This window comes from Aythya marila, assembly GCF_965140915.1.
Source record: "Aythya marila genome assembly, chromosome: 1".
Taxonomy (NCBI): domain Eukaryota; kingdom Metazoa; phylum Chordata; class Aves; order Anseriformes; family Anatidae; genus Aythya; species Aythya marila.
The window spans coordinates 140,788,364-140,805,437 of record NC_139042.1 but is presented as its reverse complement, the minus strand read 5'-3'; the positions used below and the strand labels follow the sequence as shown (position 1 = coordinate 140,805,437).

Sequence of the window (17,074 nt, the reverse complement as noted above, 5' to 3'; positions counted from 1 at the left end):
AAAATGCTGTCAGCCACACAACTTGCAGGAACAGTCAGCAATTATTATGCCATTAGTATGTCTGATGTAGGTCAGTAACCCTTGAGTTTCATCATTCATCTCTCTTGCTAAACTGCACCACAGTGTATCTCTGTATACTGAGATCACTCAGACTGAAATATCTAATCTTCACAGGTCAACTAGCAGTATTGTAAGTGCTTCACTCTTCCCTATCCAACATAAGCTGTTTCTCTTTCAATCACAATTTTTTCAGTATGGCTTAAGATAATAATGAAGGTAGTTCCAAAGACAAGGAGGCAACGATTTTACACAGAAATCCATTTTCCCTTCATGGGGCTCCAATGCTATGGAAATTTCCACAGTCAGCCCCACCACAAGCTGCAGTGAAGCCAGCAGAGCTCAGAGCAGGTAAAGGCAAGCAGATACTGCTTTTCTGGTATAAAGTCTCTGGCAGTCACAAGGGGATCTAATTACTGTTTCCAGCCCATTTTGTAGTAGCAGGCTGGACAACAGGCCCAGGGATGTATTTGGACATTGTTCCAGCATCAGAGTGAGATCAAAAAGGGATCACACACTCCCTACTATGAGGATGCTCCTCGCTCCATATTCTAGGGCTTTCTATGCAGCCTTCCTTACAAGGAAACCACTCAATTCACTTTTATCACTTAGTCACTTTTAAAAAATACTTTTTATTGATGTAATTTAAAATGTAAGAAATCTACTTGGTAGACGTTTATTTCTGAATTTGGAATCTAAGCGCAAGACAAGTAAACTCAAAATACATGGTGTGTTTCCAGTCCAAGTAATTGCATGCTTAATCATTGTTACATGTATTTATCTACCACAGATTACAGATTGACATTTTGTCAATTTAAGATTTTTTTCTGCATATTTTACTAAGTAATTTCAAACCATATACTCACCTCAAAAACAACAAATACATAAAATAATTTCAGTGAAGCTTAACCATAATAGTAACATGTAGGGTATGCACACATAACATGACTCAGCCAATAAACACTCTTTAAAAGTTTGAAGCATTTTCTTTATAGCATTATGATGCTTTTAAAGAAGTAAAGGCATTTAAATTTTTAGCTTTTGATCATTATTGGAAATTGAAAATAGAAATCTGTATCCTCTTTTTCCATGTTTTTCACTTTTTATATCAACTTCTTCAAACTGATTTTTAATCAATTCCAAATGATTGGGTTGGAAAAATAAGGGTGTAAAGCAAGCATGCAAAGGACAGTTCAGAAAAAAATGATGATGTAAGACTACATGTATGTAATTTGGTCTCTTCTCCTAGATTCTATGGAGGAAACAAAAATTTCTGTCTACGTTTTCTCCCTCCCTGTGACCCCTAAAATCAAACCATTCCCAAATCCCATTGAGGCTAAAGGGTTCCTTTCCAAAAAACTTCAAAAAACAGCTGTGAGGAGTCCAAAGACCACCAAATTAGTAACACATTTGTTGGGGGTGGATCATATGATTAAGATTGTGTTAATAAACTTGAGCTTTTTCTCACCTGGCTTTGGTCCACGTGTCACCCAATGACATCCATAATTGTCCTTCCTCACTGGTGACAGTATATTGCAGGAAGTCTATAGTATCTTTTGTAAGAAGGGGACTTAGTACTGTACTAGCAAGCTCTGGACCTCCTGTTGTCTGCACCACCTAAATACAAGTATTAAAATAACACAAAGAACATACATATGGTAAGTAAGGAAGTTACATTGAATATATATCTGCTGTGCTGCTAGGATACATTTATTACTCAAACAAACAAATAATTTTTGAGGAACTAACATGTGTCCTAATGTCTTATGGATAAAGTAAAAACACTTATAGCAAAATAACTGCTGTTCTGATCACCTACTAATTTATATTTAGACCCACTATTTCAATGTTACTTTAATCTACTGATCGAAATCACACATACTTCCATTCAGGCATATAGTTATGCATTCAACTCTCCTCCTGCATTATATAAATTATCACATTTTTTTAATTGTTAATTAAAAATGATAATTTCAAACTGTAACATTAGAAGCTAAAAACATTTTAAATAAATACATTTAACAAATGGATGTGTGTGCAGAAAATGATATAACATGTTTTCTGAAGAGACCCTCATCCTCAAATACACACATTTCTCCTTAGTTACTGTCCAGGGACACAACATTTTAATCTTTTTATCTTTGAAAAGATTATAGAGTATACAGATACAAGAGTTCTGAAGGAAAACACTGAAAAAAAAATATAAAAGCTTACCATATGTAGTGGGGTAAAAAGAAAATGAACCAGTTCCGCTGCACTAGGATTCTGGATATGGAACTTCAATTTGGCCTGAGGGAAAATGATAAATTGTAAGAAACAGTTAACTTTAATGACAATAAATACTTCACATAAGAATGACCATCTCAAGTGAGACCACAGGTCCATCCAAGCTCAATTCTTTGTCTCCAACATCAGCTAATAACAAGTGTTAAGGGAAGAATGTGAGAAAAAGGCAAACTCATAAGAAATTTTCCCCAAGATATTTTGAATCCATCAGTAATTACCTCAGAAACCAGAAGTACAAAATTCTAGTGTTTTACATTAATAGCCATTGATGGATTCTTCTTGTGAATAAATTCACTCAATTGCTTTTGAATCCATGTAAATCTTAGCATGTACTATGCAAATAAGAAGTTTGGCACCTGGATTCTATGCTTTGTAAAAAAACAATCTCCTTTGGAAATGTGCCAGTTCTAGTTTTCATCAATACCCTGTAGTTCTTTTCCAAAAGAAAACTGATCAATCCTTCTCTCCTCCCTTTTTCCAGTGATGTTTGTTACCATTTATAGATTTATTACATTCTCATTCTTTTTGTTTTTTACTCCAAACTAAAGAAAAGCCTAAGTAATCATCCTTTACAGCATTCTTGTCCTCCCTGTACATTCTTCAATTTCACTGTATTGGGACCAAAATAAAGCCAGTGAACATAGTGGCATATTGATGATCTGTATTTGTTCATTTTTGTCTTTTCTGATGTCTCTTAGCATTCACTTGGTCGTTCAATACATGTATTGAACATGGATGATACTTTCACAGAAACAAGTAGTACATCCACATTTTTTTTTCTCACTTATTCTATATATGATGTTTTCCAATTTGTATCTTATCTGTCAATACTGAATTTCATCTGTAAATTCACCATTTGCTATCATGAGGTGTTTCTCTATTTCTGTACTGAGGATTAGTCTCATTTTACTATCCAGAATAGCTTAGTAGCCTCACCAAATCTTGTCACTTCACTCCCCATTTGCCCGAAAACCTGTGAATATGTTGGACAGCAAAGGCTGTCATGGTATAGGTGTACATGGGACTTCACTGCTGAATTTGCTGCACTTTGAGAATGGGCATTTCATGCTTATAAATCATTTTCTGTTTTGCCAAGCAAGAGTCTAGGAAGCTCTGTTTGAACTCAAAGCATCTCATTTTCATTACAAACTTCAGGGTATGTGACCTTGTTAGACATAAAATAAAAATCTGAGAAATTTGTAGGCATCATTTCGCTTTGCAAGATGTATGTTTTCTTCTTCAATTTTAATATACCTGTCTACAGGTTTATTATTTAATAATATATGTGTATAATGTTAAATGTATCTGCCTACCATATCCCATGAGGGGTACCTCATGGATACATGGTTGTCTTAGTCCCTCAGAGCCCTGAAATTACTTTAAAATTATAAACATTACCTTAATCATTTCTCTTTCTCAGGAAGAAAGGCAGTCTGAGAGGTTGCACAACACTGTGCGTGGCTTGTTGATTTATCCGTAAGTTTTTGGAGGAGATGGATGAATGGTACCCATTCAACAGAGTTTCTATCCATCTATCTGTTACTTGCCATTTTGATTTTCGGTTCTTTTTTAACCCATTACCAGTTCTTCAACATGCAACAGATACTCTCTTGTGCTTCCCATAAACAATGGTTTTCATGAACATATTGTCCATTATCAAGCTTTTCCAAATAAATATATGCATTAAGAAAATACATATTTTTCTCTGCTACAACTTCTTGGAGTATTCCTTTTATTTAGTGATGACCTATCAGCTCTGCAGACTCTAGAAGTAGCAAGCATGCCAGAATGTGTTTTAAAAAACTTCTAGAGTGTGCTTCCAAGTTAAGAAACAAAGAGGATGTGTTTTTAGTGCTAATAACTTCCTATACATTGTTCTTCAGATGTGACAACTTTCTTTTGGTCTTTGTAAACATTTTTTTTTCCAAATGGTAGGCACTTTCTAGCAGTTTCCAGCATAGTATTTTAAAACAGTTTCCATTCTACTGACAAAGATTTTATTCTTCTAGCTAATAATTTTACTTTTAAACTAGATTCTTCACTTTATACAGTTCTCCATGTCTGACATAAATGCCTAGGAAAGGAAATTTCAAGTTTTTGTGGCTTCTGCAATGACATTGAAACAACACACCGGTATGGCACAGATCTTCATGAAAGAGCATTAGAAACCAGGTCCTAGATGCTCTCAGCACCAAAACAAGAACTGCTTCCACTCCTGAACAGAAAATAAAGATTTGGATACATGGGTGTTCCTCGGTGAAAAACTAATTTAAATGCAGTATTAAATTATAATGAAAAAAATTAACATTACAGGCACTATTACTGAGAAAGATCAGCATGTTCTAAGACATCTCCTGCCTTTCCCTTTCTCCCCCTTCCCTTGCACCCCAGCAGTCCTCTAAGGTCAGAATCACAACATTTGATAATGAGGTTTTAAAGTAATATATTCTTTACTTTTCTAAATAACACCCACAGCCCTGCAATCAGAATTCATTCCCCAAGAGGAAGAAGAACGAAGATTTGACTTAATGAATGTGAGAACAAACTTTCTTTTTGGCATAGCTTCCCCAGCAATTGGAAGGGACAGTCAGTATGTGGAAGTAAATGCACTGAAGGTGTCCTACTTGCTGCCTTCCAGTAATAGCACTTGAAGAAGAGGACATGCCAGGGAGAAGGCTCTTGAGTTAGCACCTCCGCTTGTTGAGAACTTCCAACAAGACATCAGTTTGTCAGCTGGAGTGTTCTGAGGCCAGAAAGGTCCTATGTAATGACGGCAACAACTACAGAGAGTTTGATGGGCATAACTGAATAAAACGAAATTAAGGCAACAGCTGGTGATGCTGGCAAGCATGCAAGAAAGCTGTGATCCCAACTGATGTTCTTAGAAATCCTTTTATGATTTAAACTTGAATTTCACAAGTAAAAGGTTTTAAAGAGCCATGAAAAGAATAAATGCAACAATGCTAAAAGAGTAAGAAATATTTTTATCTTGTCACTGCACAGAGCCTTTGAGGAGCAGCATCCCAAAGCCATTTTGAAGGCCACTGTTGGCCAGAGGTGGCAGGCACTGCTCTTGCCTCAGTTTAGCCTCAGATAACACGGAAAAGTTAGAGGGCCAAGGTCAGTCAAGTAACAACTGAGCTATCTTCCTGTGTGCTAAACAAAGACTAAACAAGATTATGTTTCCAGGTCTACTGACATTCTTGAAAAGGACATTTGTGGGTCTGCTCCTTTTTAAGGAGTAGTGAAGACCAAGACAACAAAGATCCAGACTCACAATTACCCATATGGTGTGACCACTTTTGCACGGCTTATATCAGCAGGGCATTTAAGCTCCACCAGGTTTCTCTATGTAGACAAGGCACCAGGAAAGTTAGAAGACAACACCTGACTACTGCATTCCCAAAGAAGAGATGAACTTCTGCAGCCCCCTCAGGGGAGTCAATAAAGCAATCACACCTCCTGGAAAAGCAGGAACATCCACGGAAACCCAACTTACAAATAACTAAAAGCAAATCCATTGTGTTACTTATTCTTTCTTTTCTCTATCTTTCACAAGAATTTTCTTTCTTCACTTCATATTAGTTGAATAAAACAATGGAAAAGCAATATATTAAAATGGGCACTTGAATTGGTAGCAACAGGGCATGACATATTATATTTAACATTAACTATACCAGCAAAAAACTGTTATAGCATGCCTCTCTACACTAGTAGTCACTTACCAGAAGATTGAAGCCATGCTTAAACTTTTGGAAGCAGTCAACAAACTCATCTGGAGGTGGTGGTTTTGAACGGAGAGTCAGAACTCCCTCTGTTGAACAAATAAATTGAGATTTTTGTACATCCATTCATATTTTACATAATTTCTATAAATATTAAAGATATAATAAACATATAAAGACATAATTAATGAATTTATCAACGTACAAAATGCTGCAAATACAGAACCACTACAGTGAGCATATTCTGCAGTCGCATCTCTAATCAGCCACTCTCCACTGATTTCAAGCAAATATTTTTAACAGATTTTTCTCTAAGAATATACTGCGTGGACTTTTTTTGTGCTTAAAGTGAAAGAAAATTACTAACTTCCAGGAAAAAACAACAAAAGCCATATTTGCTATCTACTTTGGTATCCTTAGAGAAACAGAACTGTGTTCAGTAAGAACTCCTACCTCCAGGTCCTTTCTTTTTACTTTTCTTAGTCTTCTTCCTCTTTGCAAGTTCAGCAAATGCTTCAGCAGCTTTTTGAAGTTTGGTAACAAAATATTCAATGTCATCCAAAATATGGTTCAGAATTTGCTACAAGAGAAAAATTACAGTTACTCTATTGAAACTGTAGCAGTAATATTCAAGAAATCAAAAGAACTATACTCTTAGAGACCAGCAGCTTCCTCTGTACAAAGTTGATGCTAGAAAACTGCATATTTTGATTCATTGTGTTCTTAACTTCACATACCTGTAAAATATTTTAGAGGTTTTTTTTTGTTTGTTTGTTTGTTTGTTTTGTTTTTCAAAACTCAAGGCAAGTAGAAGTTTTTAAAATATAAACATCAATATTATTAAATTCAGATTGGAATTACACAATTAACTCATACACTACATTTTCTCTCACAGCACGTGAAAAAAATTCTAATTATTTGTGTAGGACAGCATTTTCCTAAACCGTATAACTTCATAATCTCCTTTAGCACAAAGTATTAAACTATTTATTGAATGTGGTTTTACAGACGTAGTGCTCTTAGAAGAATTGTTTCCATAGAGCAAGTGGAGGAAAAAGAAGGAACCCCTGGGAAGCACGAATACAGCAATTCAGCAGGCCCCAACATGCTTCCCTCAAGACCCCCTGATGTTGCTGAGGGCAGCATCAGAGTAGAAGAGTAGAATATTACAACAAACAAGCAGATATTTGATATTGCATACTTCAGAGAACCTGTCCTATATTGTTGCTATGTGGCCATAAAGATTAGTTTATGCATGTGCATGGTACGTCTGTCTTCAGAAATTTGCTAATGTTCTAGATACTGCACATGCCTAAGTTCCACAAAATTGATGGAATTAAAGTTTACCCTTACATAGTCTCTGAATTTAGTCTTCACAAAATTACTATTAATATTTCTAGTTTTTCACAGCAGAAAACTTAATATCTACCTATCCATCCATCCATCCAACCATCCATCCATTTTAAGGAAAAAATACTAATAAAAAAGAACAATTGTCTATTCATTTAGAAGTCTACTGCACAAGCATAGGGTGTCCAGAATGCTTTCCTCTAGAACTGCATGTCCCGTGTGGAAAAAGTCTTCCCAAGACATAGGGCTGCAAAATTTCACAGACATTAAGCAACATCTCTTGTAGTAGCACTATCACTTACAACATCTCTGTCAATTCTGGCTGCTATCATCTCTGCCGTTTCTTCATGGTCATGGTATTGTCTATGTTTTTCAACTGTGGAAAAGGGAAGAGGATAATAACACATCCATATATGCAGAATTAAAAAACAATACTTCCTAAATAGCTTATGCTTGAAACCATTCATTCTACAGTAAAAAATAAAAAATAAAAAAAAATGTACCATTCACTTTACAAGGACTCTATACAACCTGATGAACTTGTACTGTAATACCTGACCTTGACAAATCTAAATATTATAAATAAATATTATACTGTACATTGTATATTGAGTAAATAAATATTATATTGCTTTTGTTAACAAGAAGGATTTTAGTAAACACATTTTAGAAAAGATCCACATGAATGGAATAGAGGGATCTACAGGAACTCATATCACTGACAGAGCACTTGATAAACTACTGAAACTAACTTTTTTTTTCAAATGAGAAGTCAAACAAATGAACAAACTAGCCATTACTCCAGGTAGGTGTTATGCTGCAGATTAGAAGGTGAAAACATTCTTGACATTACATGTTTTTCTGAACATTTTGGTTTTCTTTACATAGTTGGTTTGCTTTGTTGAGTGATATAGCTTCATAAGCCAAACATAATAAAGATGTCATGGTTAATGACTTCAGTTATAAAATTTTAGTATCTATTATTAAAAAACAAACGACACAAAACAAAAAACAGCCCTCACCTTAACCAAGATTACTTCATTATTAGTCTGTTTTACAGAAGGAGCTTTATTGTTTCTAAAGATTATTTTTTTCAAAGGAATCTGATCAAAATAAAAATGTTGCCATTAGAGATTAAAGAAAAAAATATATCAGAAATTCTACAGCATTCCTTGGTTAAGGTTTTAAAAACATGAACTACTTTAGTCATTAACATATAAATAAATAATGTTTATCTCCAGTCAGATTATAATCCAAGTGATTATATTTTTTAATTATCTGAAATGTCTGGCCTATGATTTCCCTATTACTAAATAGGGCATCATTAATTTACTAGAATTATGACAGTACTGATTAATGTGTGCGTTACTATGTTCACATAAAAGCCCAAGTTAAAATTCATAGCCTATACAACCATGTAACTATACACAAGTAAATAGGTTGCTGAACAGAAATTCAGAGAAATGATAAGTAAATGACAAGTCAGATTATGACAGACAGCTCTTCCATAGATCAAGCAACAGTGGCTTGGGGTGTTTCAAACTGGACTGGGAGAATAATCCTGTCCGCTCTCAGCAAGGACAGAGGGGTGACCTAGTACAACCATTTCTCTATGTGCATTCAATTCCTGTAATCTTCATGAAAGTGTTCTTTGTGAATTATTTTTTGTTATTACCGAGGATCATAAACACCTACTGCTCAGAACAAGTGTTTATCACTGTGCTGTGCAGAAATACTCACACTCCCCCTGCTCAGTAGCCCATGCAGACCATGCTGCCACACGGCTTCTCACATCCACCTGGGTGATGGTCCCCGGTGGCACAGGGGCAGGTGCTCGCGGGGGTGGAGGGATGGTGCTGTCAGCATTGGATATCATCCTACAGGAAGAAAAGGATGCCCACAAGTGACACTTAAAGCAAAAACATTCTATTTTTTAGTGCTTCATCAGAGAAGGCTAGGAGGCTATATAAAGACCTATTCTGCTGTTGAACACACTTACCAAATTAGCAGTACTCAAGACCATGGTGTGTAAATATATTAAACGTAATAGGAAACACACTTCATGATGGGGTTCGCAAAATATTCACCAATAAAACAAAACCTCTATCACCCTCCTGGCTCCCACACAAGACCACCCAAAAAACAGATCCTATGTCTGACAGCATTGTTCAAATGCTTCTTGAGCTCTGGCAGGCTCAGTGCCGTGACCACTGCCCTGGGGAGCCTGTTCCAGTGCCTGACCACCCTCTCAGTGCAGAACCTTTTCCTAACACCCAGCCTGACCCTTTCCAGTCCCAGCTCCATGCCGTTCCCTTGGGTCCTGTCACTGTCCCCAGAGAGCAGAGCTCAGCGCCTGCCCCTCTGCTCCCCTCATGAGGAAGCTGCAGGCCACCATGAGGCCTCCCTTCAGCCTGCTCTGCTCTGGGCTGAGCAAACCAAGGGACCTCAGCCACTCCTCATATATCTTGTCCTCTAGACCCTTCACCATCTTCATAACCCGTATATTTGACCCAACTGTGGAACTGAGACATGGAATGTTATTCTCTGGCAACCTGCATTTATGTCAGATGTTCCAGTCACTAAGGTGGAATTGTGAAAGTTAATAGTCATGCTATAAATTGAAATAGCATGAGATAAGTATTAAATCAAGGCCTCTACATGTGATTTTGGAAGTATATTATCAACTAGCAAAAAAAGAACATGAAACAGCAGATAGACTTGGGGAGTTGGTGATTCTATATATTGCCAAGAAGTTAGATTTTTACCTCAGTGTTTCAAGTCTCTTCTTTTGTTTCCCACTTTTGCTGTCACTGATTGCACTTTCTATATCTTCATGAATAAAGCTAGCCTGAAGAGACAGAAGCAGAAATCATCAATATTCATATAGACTAACGAGACATATGAAATAATTATTTCATCATACACTTTTTTTAAGGTATCCTTAGATTAGAGAATCCCTTATCATATCCCACTTAAAATAAATAAATAAATCTGGGATAAATTATTTCATGCTAACGGAACAAAGAAACACACAATGCAATTGTCTGGGAATTGGTATTTTTGTAACTGTTCCAATCTCAAACATTATCATCAGATGAGTGTTTCATCTAGCTACCAAATTTGTCTGAATAGCTGTAATCATCCCAAGCCAAAAATTATTGCATAAGTTATTTTATCCTCCACGTACATCATTTTTGTTTTTGTCAAGCACGTTAGTGAAGGACATAACCAAAACTACTATAGATAGCAGCAGCATAAGGATTAGGAAAATAACTGGTAGCATTACAGTCTCCTTTAAGAAGTAACAATAGCCTCCAATTTCTCTTTGGTTTACTAAAAGATGAATTTTTCAGAACATTTCCTAATCTGTAGGTACCTACCTCCACCAGCAGCTCACAAGTGAAATTCTGATACATGTCTAAGGTGTCATTTTAATAGATCTTGCATTAAATAGGTCATGGATTCTCATAGGATTTAGGGTGCTCCATTACATGTCTTCAGCTGACAAACTAATTTCCTATCCAGGCTGTCAAAGCCCCAGTGTGTCCATGTATGGCTCACTCTACAAGGCCCACCTCTATCTTGGTCCCCTTATGAAGGATAAAAAATTTCTTGAGAGGAACATGTAACTTCTGCCAGGACCAGAAAACTTCCTTGAATTTAGTGACTAAAGGGATTAACAGACTTCTCAGACTACAATGAACTGTACCCAAGATCTATCAATGTTAAAGAATGAATAGGAGAAAAACTTGAGGGAATAACAGAAGAATTTCACTAATCACACTATTGATATTTGTTATTTAACTTTTTTTATGAGAATATACAATGCCCAAAATATAATTTTATATTTTTGAATAAATTATTGTTGCAGAGGTTCCTGAGGTTCATGGTAACAGCTGATCAAAAGCAGTAAAAAGGCAGCATCTCAAGAAGAGCCAAGTCTTATGGGAAAGGAATAGAACATCGGGTAAAGTCACAGACTCAAATAATGTTCCAGAAGTAAACGGGGATCCCAGACTTCAAGTCATGCTTATACGCTCTGTATTTTTATTTGTACACACTGGAAAAACTTCAAAAAATGAAAATCTGAAGGAAAGCAACCACCTCTACACCCTGGGAGGCCAAACAGACTTTAAAGAGGAGCCCTGCAGTATTTAGCAAACTACAAACTGAACTTCTCACTGAAACAACAAATTCTGTGAAACTAGAATTAACACAATTGGTCATCTTCAAACCTCTAGCACAGTAGCAATTTCCAAAAGGTTGTACAATGTGATTACCAATCTGCTGTTCAAAGACAATTATATATATTACTAAGAAGGAATTAAAAAAAAAAAAAAAAAGAAGGAAAAAATGAAACCATGAAATTATTGACTAGAATTAAAAGAAATGCCAATTATCTAGAGTAACTAACACATCAAAATTTATAGTCCTGGAAATAAACAAGTATTGCTGAATGCATTAAAATATTTACTCTAAAAGCTTGGAAAAAAAATATTATAATCTTGCTATACTACTTGCCCCTCTTGCAAGTAGTATTTTCCATTTTACTATCTCTCATGCAGGACAGAGATGCAGAGATGTGGAAACAGAGAGGAGGTTAATTGTTCAATGGCAAAAAGAGCAGAAAAATGGGAAAGATTAGGTAAGACTCCGAATGAGTTCTTTCCAGATTATAAAATATATTTGAGATAACTCAAACTATTTTATACCACTTTCTTCAGAAGCGTGAACACAAAACATATACACATTCCAAAGCTTTACTCATTTGCAAACCTAAATGTACAGCTACAGAGCCCAAGAATCAATATTTACAGTAACAACATATTTGCACATGCTCTAAAGATTCAGCTTACATATATAACTCACTCCTCTCTTACAAGACAAACCCTGCTGCATTTACTAACATAAAATAGTGCTCAAATCATAAATGCATTAACCTTGAAACATACTTGTAAGAATAAAAGAACACAATTATTTACTATGAATCCATTTATTTGATTTCATCCATTCTAATTGCTAATTCATGAAATTTCCCCCATTCAAATTAGTCACAGTAAATCTCCATTACCACCTTACCTTAATCTCATCACATTGGAAAAGATGCAAATCTGGCTTGTTTTGAGTTGGTTCTTTACATACTAATGCAAGAATTGAATTGTAATTGCATGCATTCATCACAGCTTGGCAATGCTGAATTGTGCTTAAAGGAAAATTCTCCAGTTCATTCTGCCAAAAGAAAGGGAAAAATATATATAAAAAAAAAGCATTAAAAAAAAGCTACATGAGTTAAAAAGGGAAAGTGATAATAAGCTAATTAAAATACCAAACCTTACATACATCATTTTTCCCTTCTCTCTCCCTCTGAAAATGAGACTGCCACTCACAGATCTTACCTTTGATTCTAAGTCCACCAAACTGACAGCTTTGTCATCCACTTGAAGAATCATATCTTGAGTCCACACTTTGCCTTTGGCATCCAGCAATTTCAACTTCCTTATTCCATCATCTACTGTAATCATCGCCTCTTTTCGGTCCAGAACAAAGGTCGTTAAGTGCTAGTGAATGGTACAAACAATGAAGAAAAAATCTGTAACTCTCCCTATCAATAGGCAATGTCAGTGTTCAAATTGTCATGAAAGAGCAATACAAATAATTCCTGAATAGAATTGGCTTTGTTTATGACAGATCCCACCAATACGCTATAGGCAAGGTTGTTCAATCTGTAATGTCATTTTAAGTTAAATGACTTTTGTAACTCACTATTTGTCATCCCCTGTCATTTCCTCACTACAGTACTGGTTACATTTTAAGGCAAATTCCAACATCTTCCACATATCATGGCTAGAATTGAATCTTGAGTATTTAATTAGCTTTATTGAGCATTGAAAACCTGTGTCTCATAGCAAGCTGAATTCAGAAGCACCAGCAGTAGCATCCCAGAAACAGCCTGCCAACACTCTTTCACCACCACCCTAACCTGGAGCATCCTCATCTTCTCCAGAACTGCCAGTTAGCACACTCATGGCAAACACAAAGGGCTTGCATCTGAATGAGATACCCTACAGACAGGCTAGTTGCTTGTTTTATGCAGATCACAGTAAAGATGTAGTATATGAACTATTTTTGCTCACCATCAATTTGGAACATTCTTCAGATTCCATTAAAGGTCTAGAAATTAAACAATACTTCACAGACATCACTTCAACTAGTTCCTCTATCATTAAATTTTTGACAACTTCCCTTCAACATGTCAGACATGCAAGACAACCCATAAAGTTATTTAATTTAATCCAGGCATAACCCTAACTTCACTTTTTATTTTAAAGATCTGGATACACTCACTCAAGTTGAATCAATTTTAATATATGCCTGCATACCCACTTTATAAATAACTTAAAAGAATCAAGTGAGTTTTCTTCTGTTACAGGAAAAGAGCACACTTAGTAATGACAGACAGAAGAGTAGATACGAGCTGTATATAATCAAAGTGTTTTAAAAAGTGAAACAAACTCTACTGACTGCTCGTGCAGGAAGGCTTAGACTTCAAATACCAGTACTAATCTTTATGCCAGTAGAGTATGAGAATGGTTATGTAGAAACTGAAAACAGACAGATAATTAAAAGCAACATTAATGTTTCTTTGGAAGCTGATCATGGGATAGAAGCACTTCTGCATACAATTTCACAACTTACAGCTAAATTTAAAACCCAGCTAAAATGGACTTGAGAATATAAGGTTTTTGCAAGACTCATCTTAACCTATGACAGTGTTCTGATGGCAGTAGGAGAAAGTTTATGCCAAAGAAACTATGGAATGGGGCACTGCAACCAAAAGTGCCTAACAGATGATGTATAGGCACCCAGGCTTACTTTGCTGAACATTTTAAACATAGCTATTTCTGGAGAAGATATGACAGCAGCATACAGTATTTCTGAAAAGCAGTTTAAGACAAGAAGCAATGTATTTTGCATTTTTCACTGGGGATGAAACTGTGCAGGCAAAATGTACTTGTTAAACTGCTACACAACAGACTTAGTAAGGCTTTTAGGGCTTAGTACCCAGCTCTTTCTAAATATCCCAGCCCCTCTGTTGATTATAAGTGATCAAGATATTCATTTAAGATATCAGTCAGTGTGCCTCTCCAACAGCACAGTGTTTTTCAGCTCTGCCTCATCCTTGCAACGAGACAGGTTCAGAGACAGGACGGCATAACACACTGAGCTGTGATCCCATTGAGAAGCTCTGTCCCTTTGCCAAACTACACACAACTTTGCTTACATTCTTCTACATAAAAATTCCAGCTTGTTATGGCAAAGCTAGAGAATTTGATACATTTCAGTGTAATCTGTTCTGAAGTGACCTCAGGCTGGCAGGATATTTTGGAAGATTCATATGTCTTCAAGCATATTATCCTCAAAAATCACATAAGCAAAAATCACATAAGCAAAAATCACTGTGTGTAACCAAAAGCTGTAATTGGTACATTGCCTTGTCATACATCCTTGTCTCACCTCTACATGATACTGCGAAGTTTCGGATATGCTGCTGGCACTGTCCCGTGCATAATTCTTTCTTTGTTCTAAAGAGACGGAGAAAAGAAAGAATAATTATTCCTTCAAATTCTTATCATGCTGTGTTTTGGATACTTCTCAAAGATGCTTAAGACTAGCCATATATGTGAAAGTAGAAGGTGAGCTGCTCTTTATTTCTGTATTCAAAAGAAAAACCTTCATGCTCACATAGTTCAGCACAAGCATCGTACTTACATCCATGTTAAAAGCCAGTTTTCTTGTCTCATTGTCTCCGGATGGGAGGAGAGCTCTGATGGAAAACACTTGACTGGGAAGCCTGACTATTAAAATCACTGGCTTACCACTTTGGTAGCAACATGGTAACTAGGTTTGTTATAATTGTATGAATGCACCTGAAAGCAAAAGTGTTTTCTGATATAAACACATTTCTCATACTAAATCTGGAAAACAACAAAGTCACACACAAACAAGACCTGAGTCATTCCTTATCTCTTCCTAGAGTATTCTGTTTGTTGAATTACTAATGTAGAAAAATACATGGAAAGCAGGGAAGGAAAAAAAAGCCAAAAGCTGCAGCAAAAAAAATACAAATTAAATATCTCAGAACACAAATATTTTTCATCTGACAAACAAAATGCTGCAAAATCAGAAACATTGTTTGTCTTTAACTACATACAATAGATTAATATCAAACCAGGGGAAAAGGGAAGGGAAAATGCAAGATGAGGACACAACACACACCCACACCACAAAATAATGAATTAAGATGAATGCTGAAAAACAAACAAACAAACAAACAAAAACTTTTCAACTTTATTAGAAAAAAAGATGAATGAAACATTTGTAGGGTTTGTCCATTTTTTACCTCCATAACCACTAAAGTGCCCAATCCAAAACACTGCGACTTTTGTCTAAAAAGTCACTAGGAGACTTCTTCAAAAGAAGTACAAGGAAATTCTGCATTTAAAAACAAAACAAAACAAAACAAAACAAAACACATTTCTGATCTTCAAGTAAAATAGGCAGTTTGATTGTGTTTGGAATAAAATATATGTAACTGAAGTTACATTCATTTCATCACACCCATTTAGAGTAGCTGGGGCAAAAATAAGAGCGTGTGATTCTGTCACCACGAGAGATAAGTTCCTTTTTGCAAAATTAAAAATGCTACCTACTACCAAACACATGATCTGTGACGTACAGAGACCTGTAGTGAGGATGCCATAAAAGCAACACTGCAAAAAGCTTGTCTGTGACCTGGATTCCTTCACACAGGAATTTCAGGTATTGACAAGGAAAGAAGTGCAGATGTAATGTCTGGAAGGATTTTGTCACGTTTTAGAATCACACCCATTACCTCTCCAATCCTCAATGAATTTCATGAAAGATAACACAGCTTTTGAAACCCCTCCCTGGCTTGATGGGCCCCTTCCTCAATGACAAACACTGCTCATACAGAAGAGCTATCCTGCTCCCTTATCACAGCTACTCAGCTTGGTTTAGCAAGAGGAGTCCACAATGCAAACACCAAATTGAAGAATGCCATGGATTATCAGAATTTTTAATTAGGTGTGTGAATTGTTAAAAAACAGATGTCTTAATTTCATCACCCCATATCTGAAATCCCAGCACAGAGGACCTGCACTGATTCCAATTGTAACTAATATTTCTGCTTTTGCAGCATGTTATTTAAGGCATCTTGTTTGGTTGTTATGCTTTTAAGGATAACAGACACACACATGCTCATCCCAAAAAAAAGCAGTCAGTGAAGCAGTACTGTCTGACTTGCTACCTTTCTTTTTTTGTTTGGATGATGATCTGAAGAAGTAAAGTCCATCTGTTCCTAACAAAACAAGGGAATTAAAAAAAATAGTATCTAGTTTAACTCAATAGAATGTTTTGCATCTCCAAGGGGATCAGTTAACAACCCTCTTTAATGGACTGTAAATGATAGTCAAACACTGTCTAGTAAGAAAGAAAATACCCTTTAAAAAAGTTTCAATTAACAACACATCAAATATTCAACTTTGATTATTATTACTATTATTAGGTGAAAAAAGAGCATTATTTCTAATGATATCAAATTACACAAGGATACAAAATCTTACAACCACTGTAAG

The 17,074-nt window shown here is 35.9% G+C and overlaps 1 protein-coding gene across 7 annotated transcripts in view; it reads right to left on the bottom strand.

The window, feature by feature from the left end:
• EPS8 (EGFR pathway substrate 8, signaling adaptor) overlaps nucleotides 1-17,074 on the bottom strand; it is a 132,415-nt gene that overhangs the window by 28,320 nt on the left and 87,021 nt on the right. For all 7 annotated transcript variants that reach the window (XR_014318202.1, XM_082768327.1, XM_082768325.1 and 4 more), the window contains 10 exons: nucleotides 14,934-15,001; nucleotides 12,815-12,976; nucleotides 12,498-12,647; nucleotides 10,184-10,266; nucleotides 9,159-9,295; nucleotides 7,721-7,794; nucleotides 6,522-6,648; nucleotides 6,069-6,157; nucleotides 2,272-2,346; nucleotides 1,526-1,674 (listed from right to left, as the gene is read on the bottom strand). Coding sequence is in view for 6 of the 7 variants with exons in the window: in XM_082768327.1 (XP_082624453.1) it covers nucleotides 1,526-1,674; nucleotides 2,272-2,346; nucleotides 6,069-6,157; nucleotides 6,522-6,648; nucleotides 7,721-7,794; nucleotides 9,159-9,295; nucleotides 10,184-10,266; nucleotides 12,498-12,647; nucleotides 12,815-12,976; nucleotides 14,934-15,001 (1,114 nt within the window). In the remaining variant the exon portion in view is untranslated. The remainder of the gene's footprint in view (nucleotides 1-1,525; nucleotides 1,675-2,271; nucleotides 2,347-6,068; nucleotides 6,158-6,521; nucleotides 6,649-7,720; nucleotides 7,795-9,158; nucleotides 9,296-10,183; nucleotides 10,267-12,497; nucleotides 12,648-12,814; nucleotides 12,977-14,933; nucleotides 15,002-17,074) is intronic.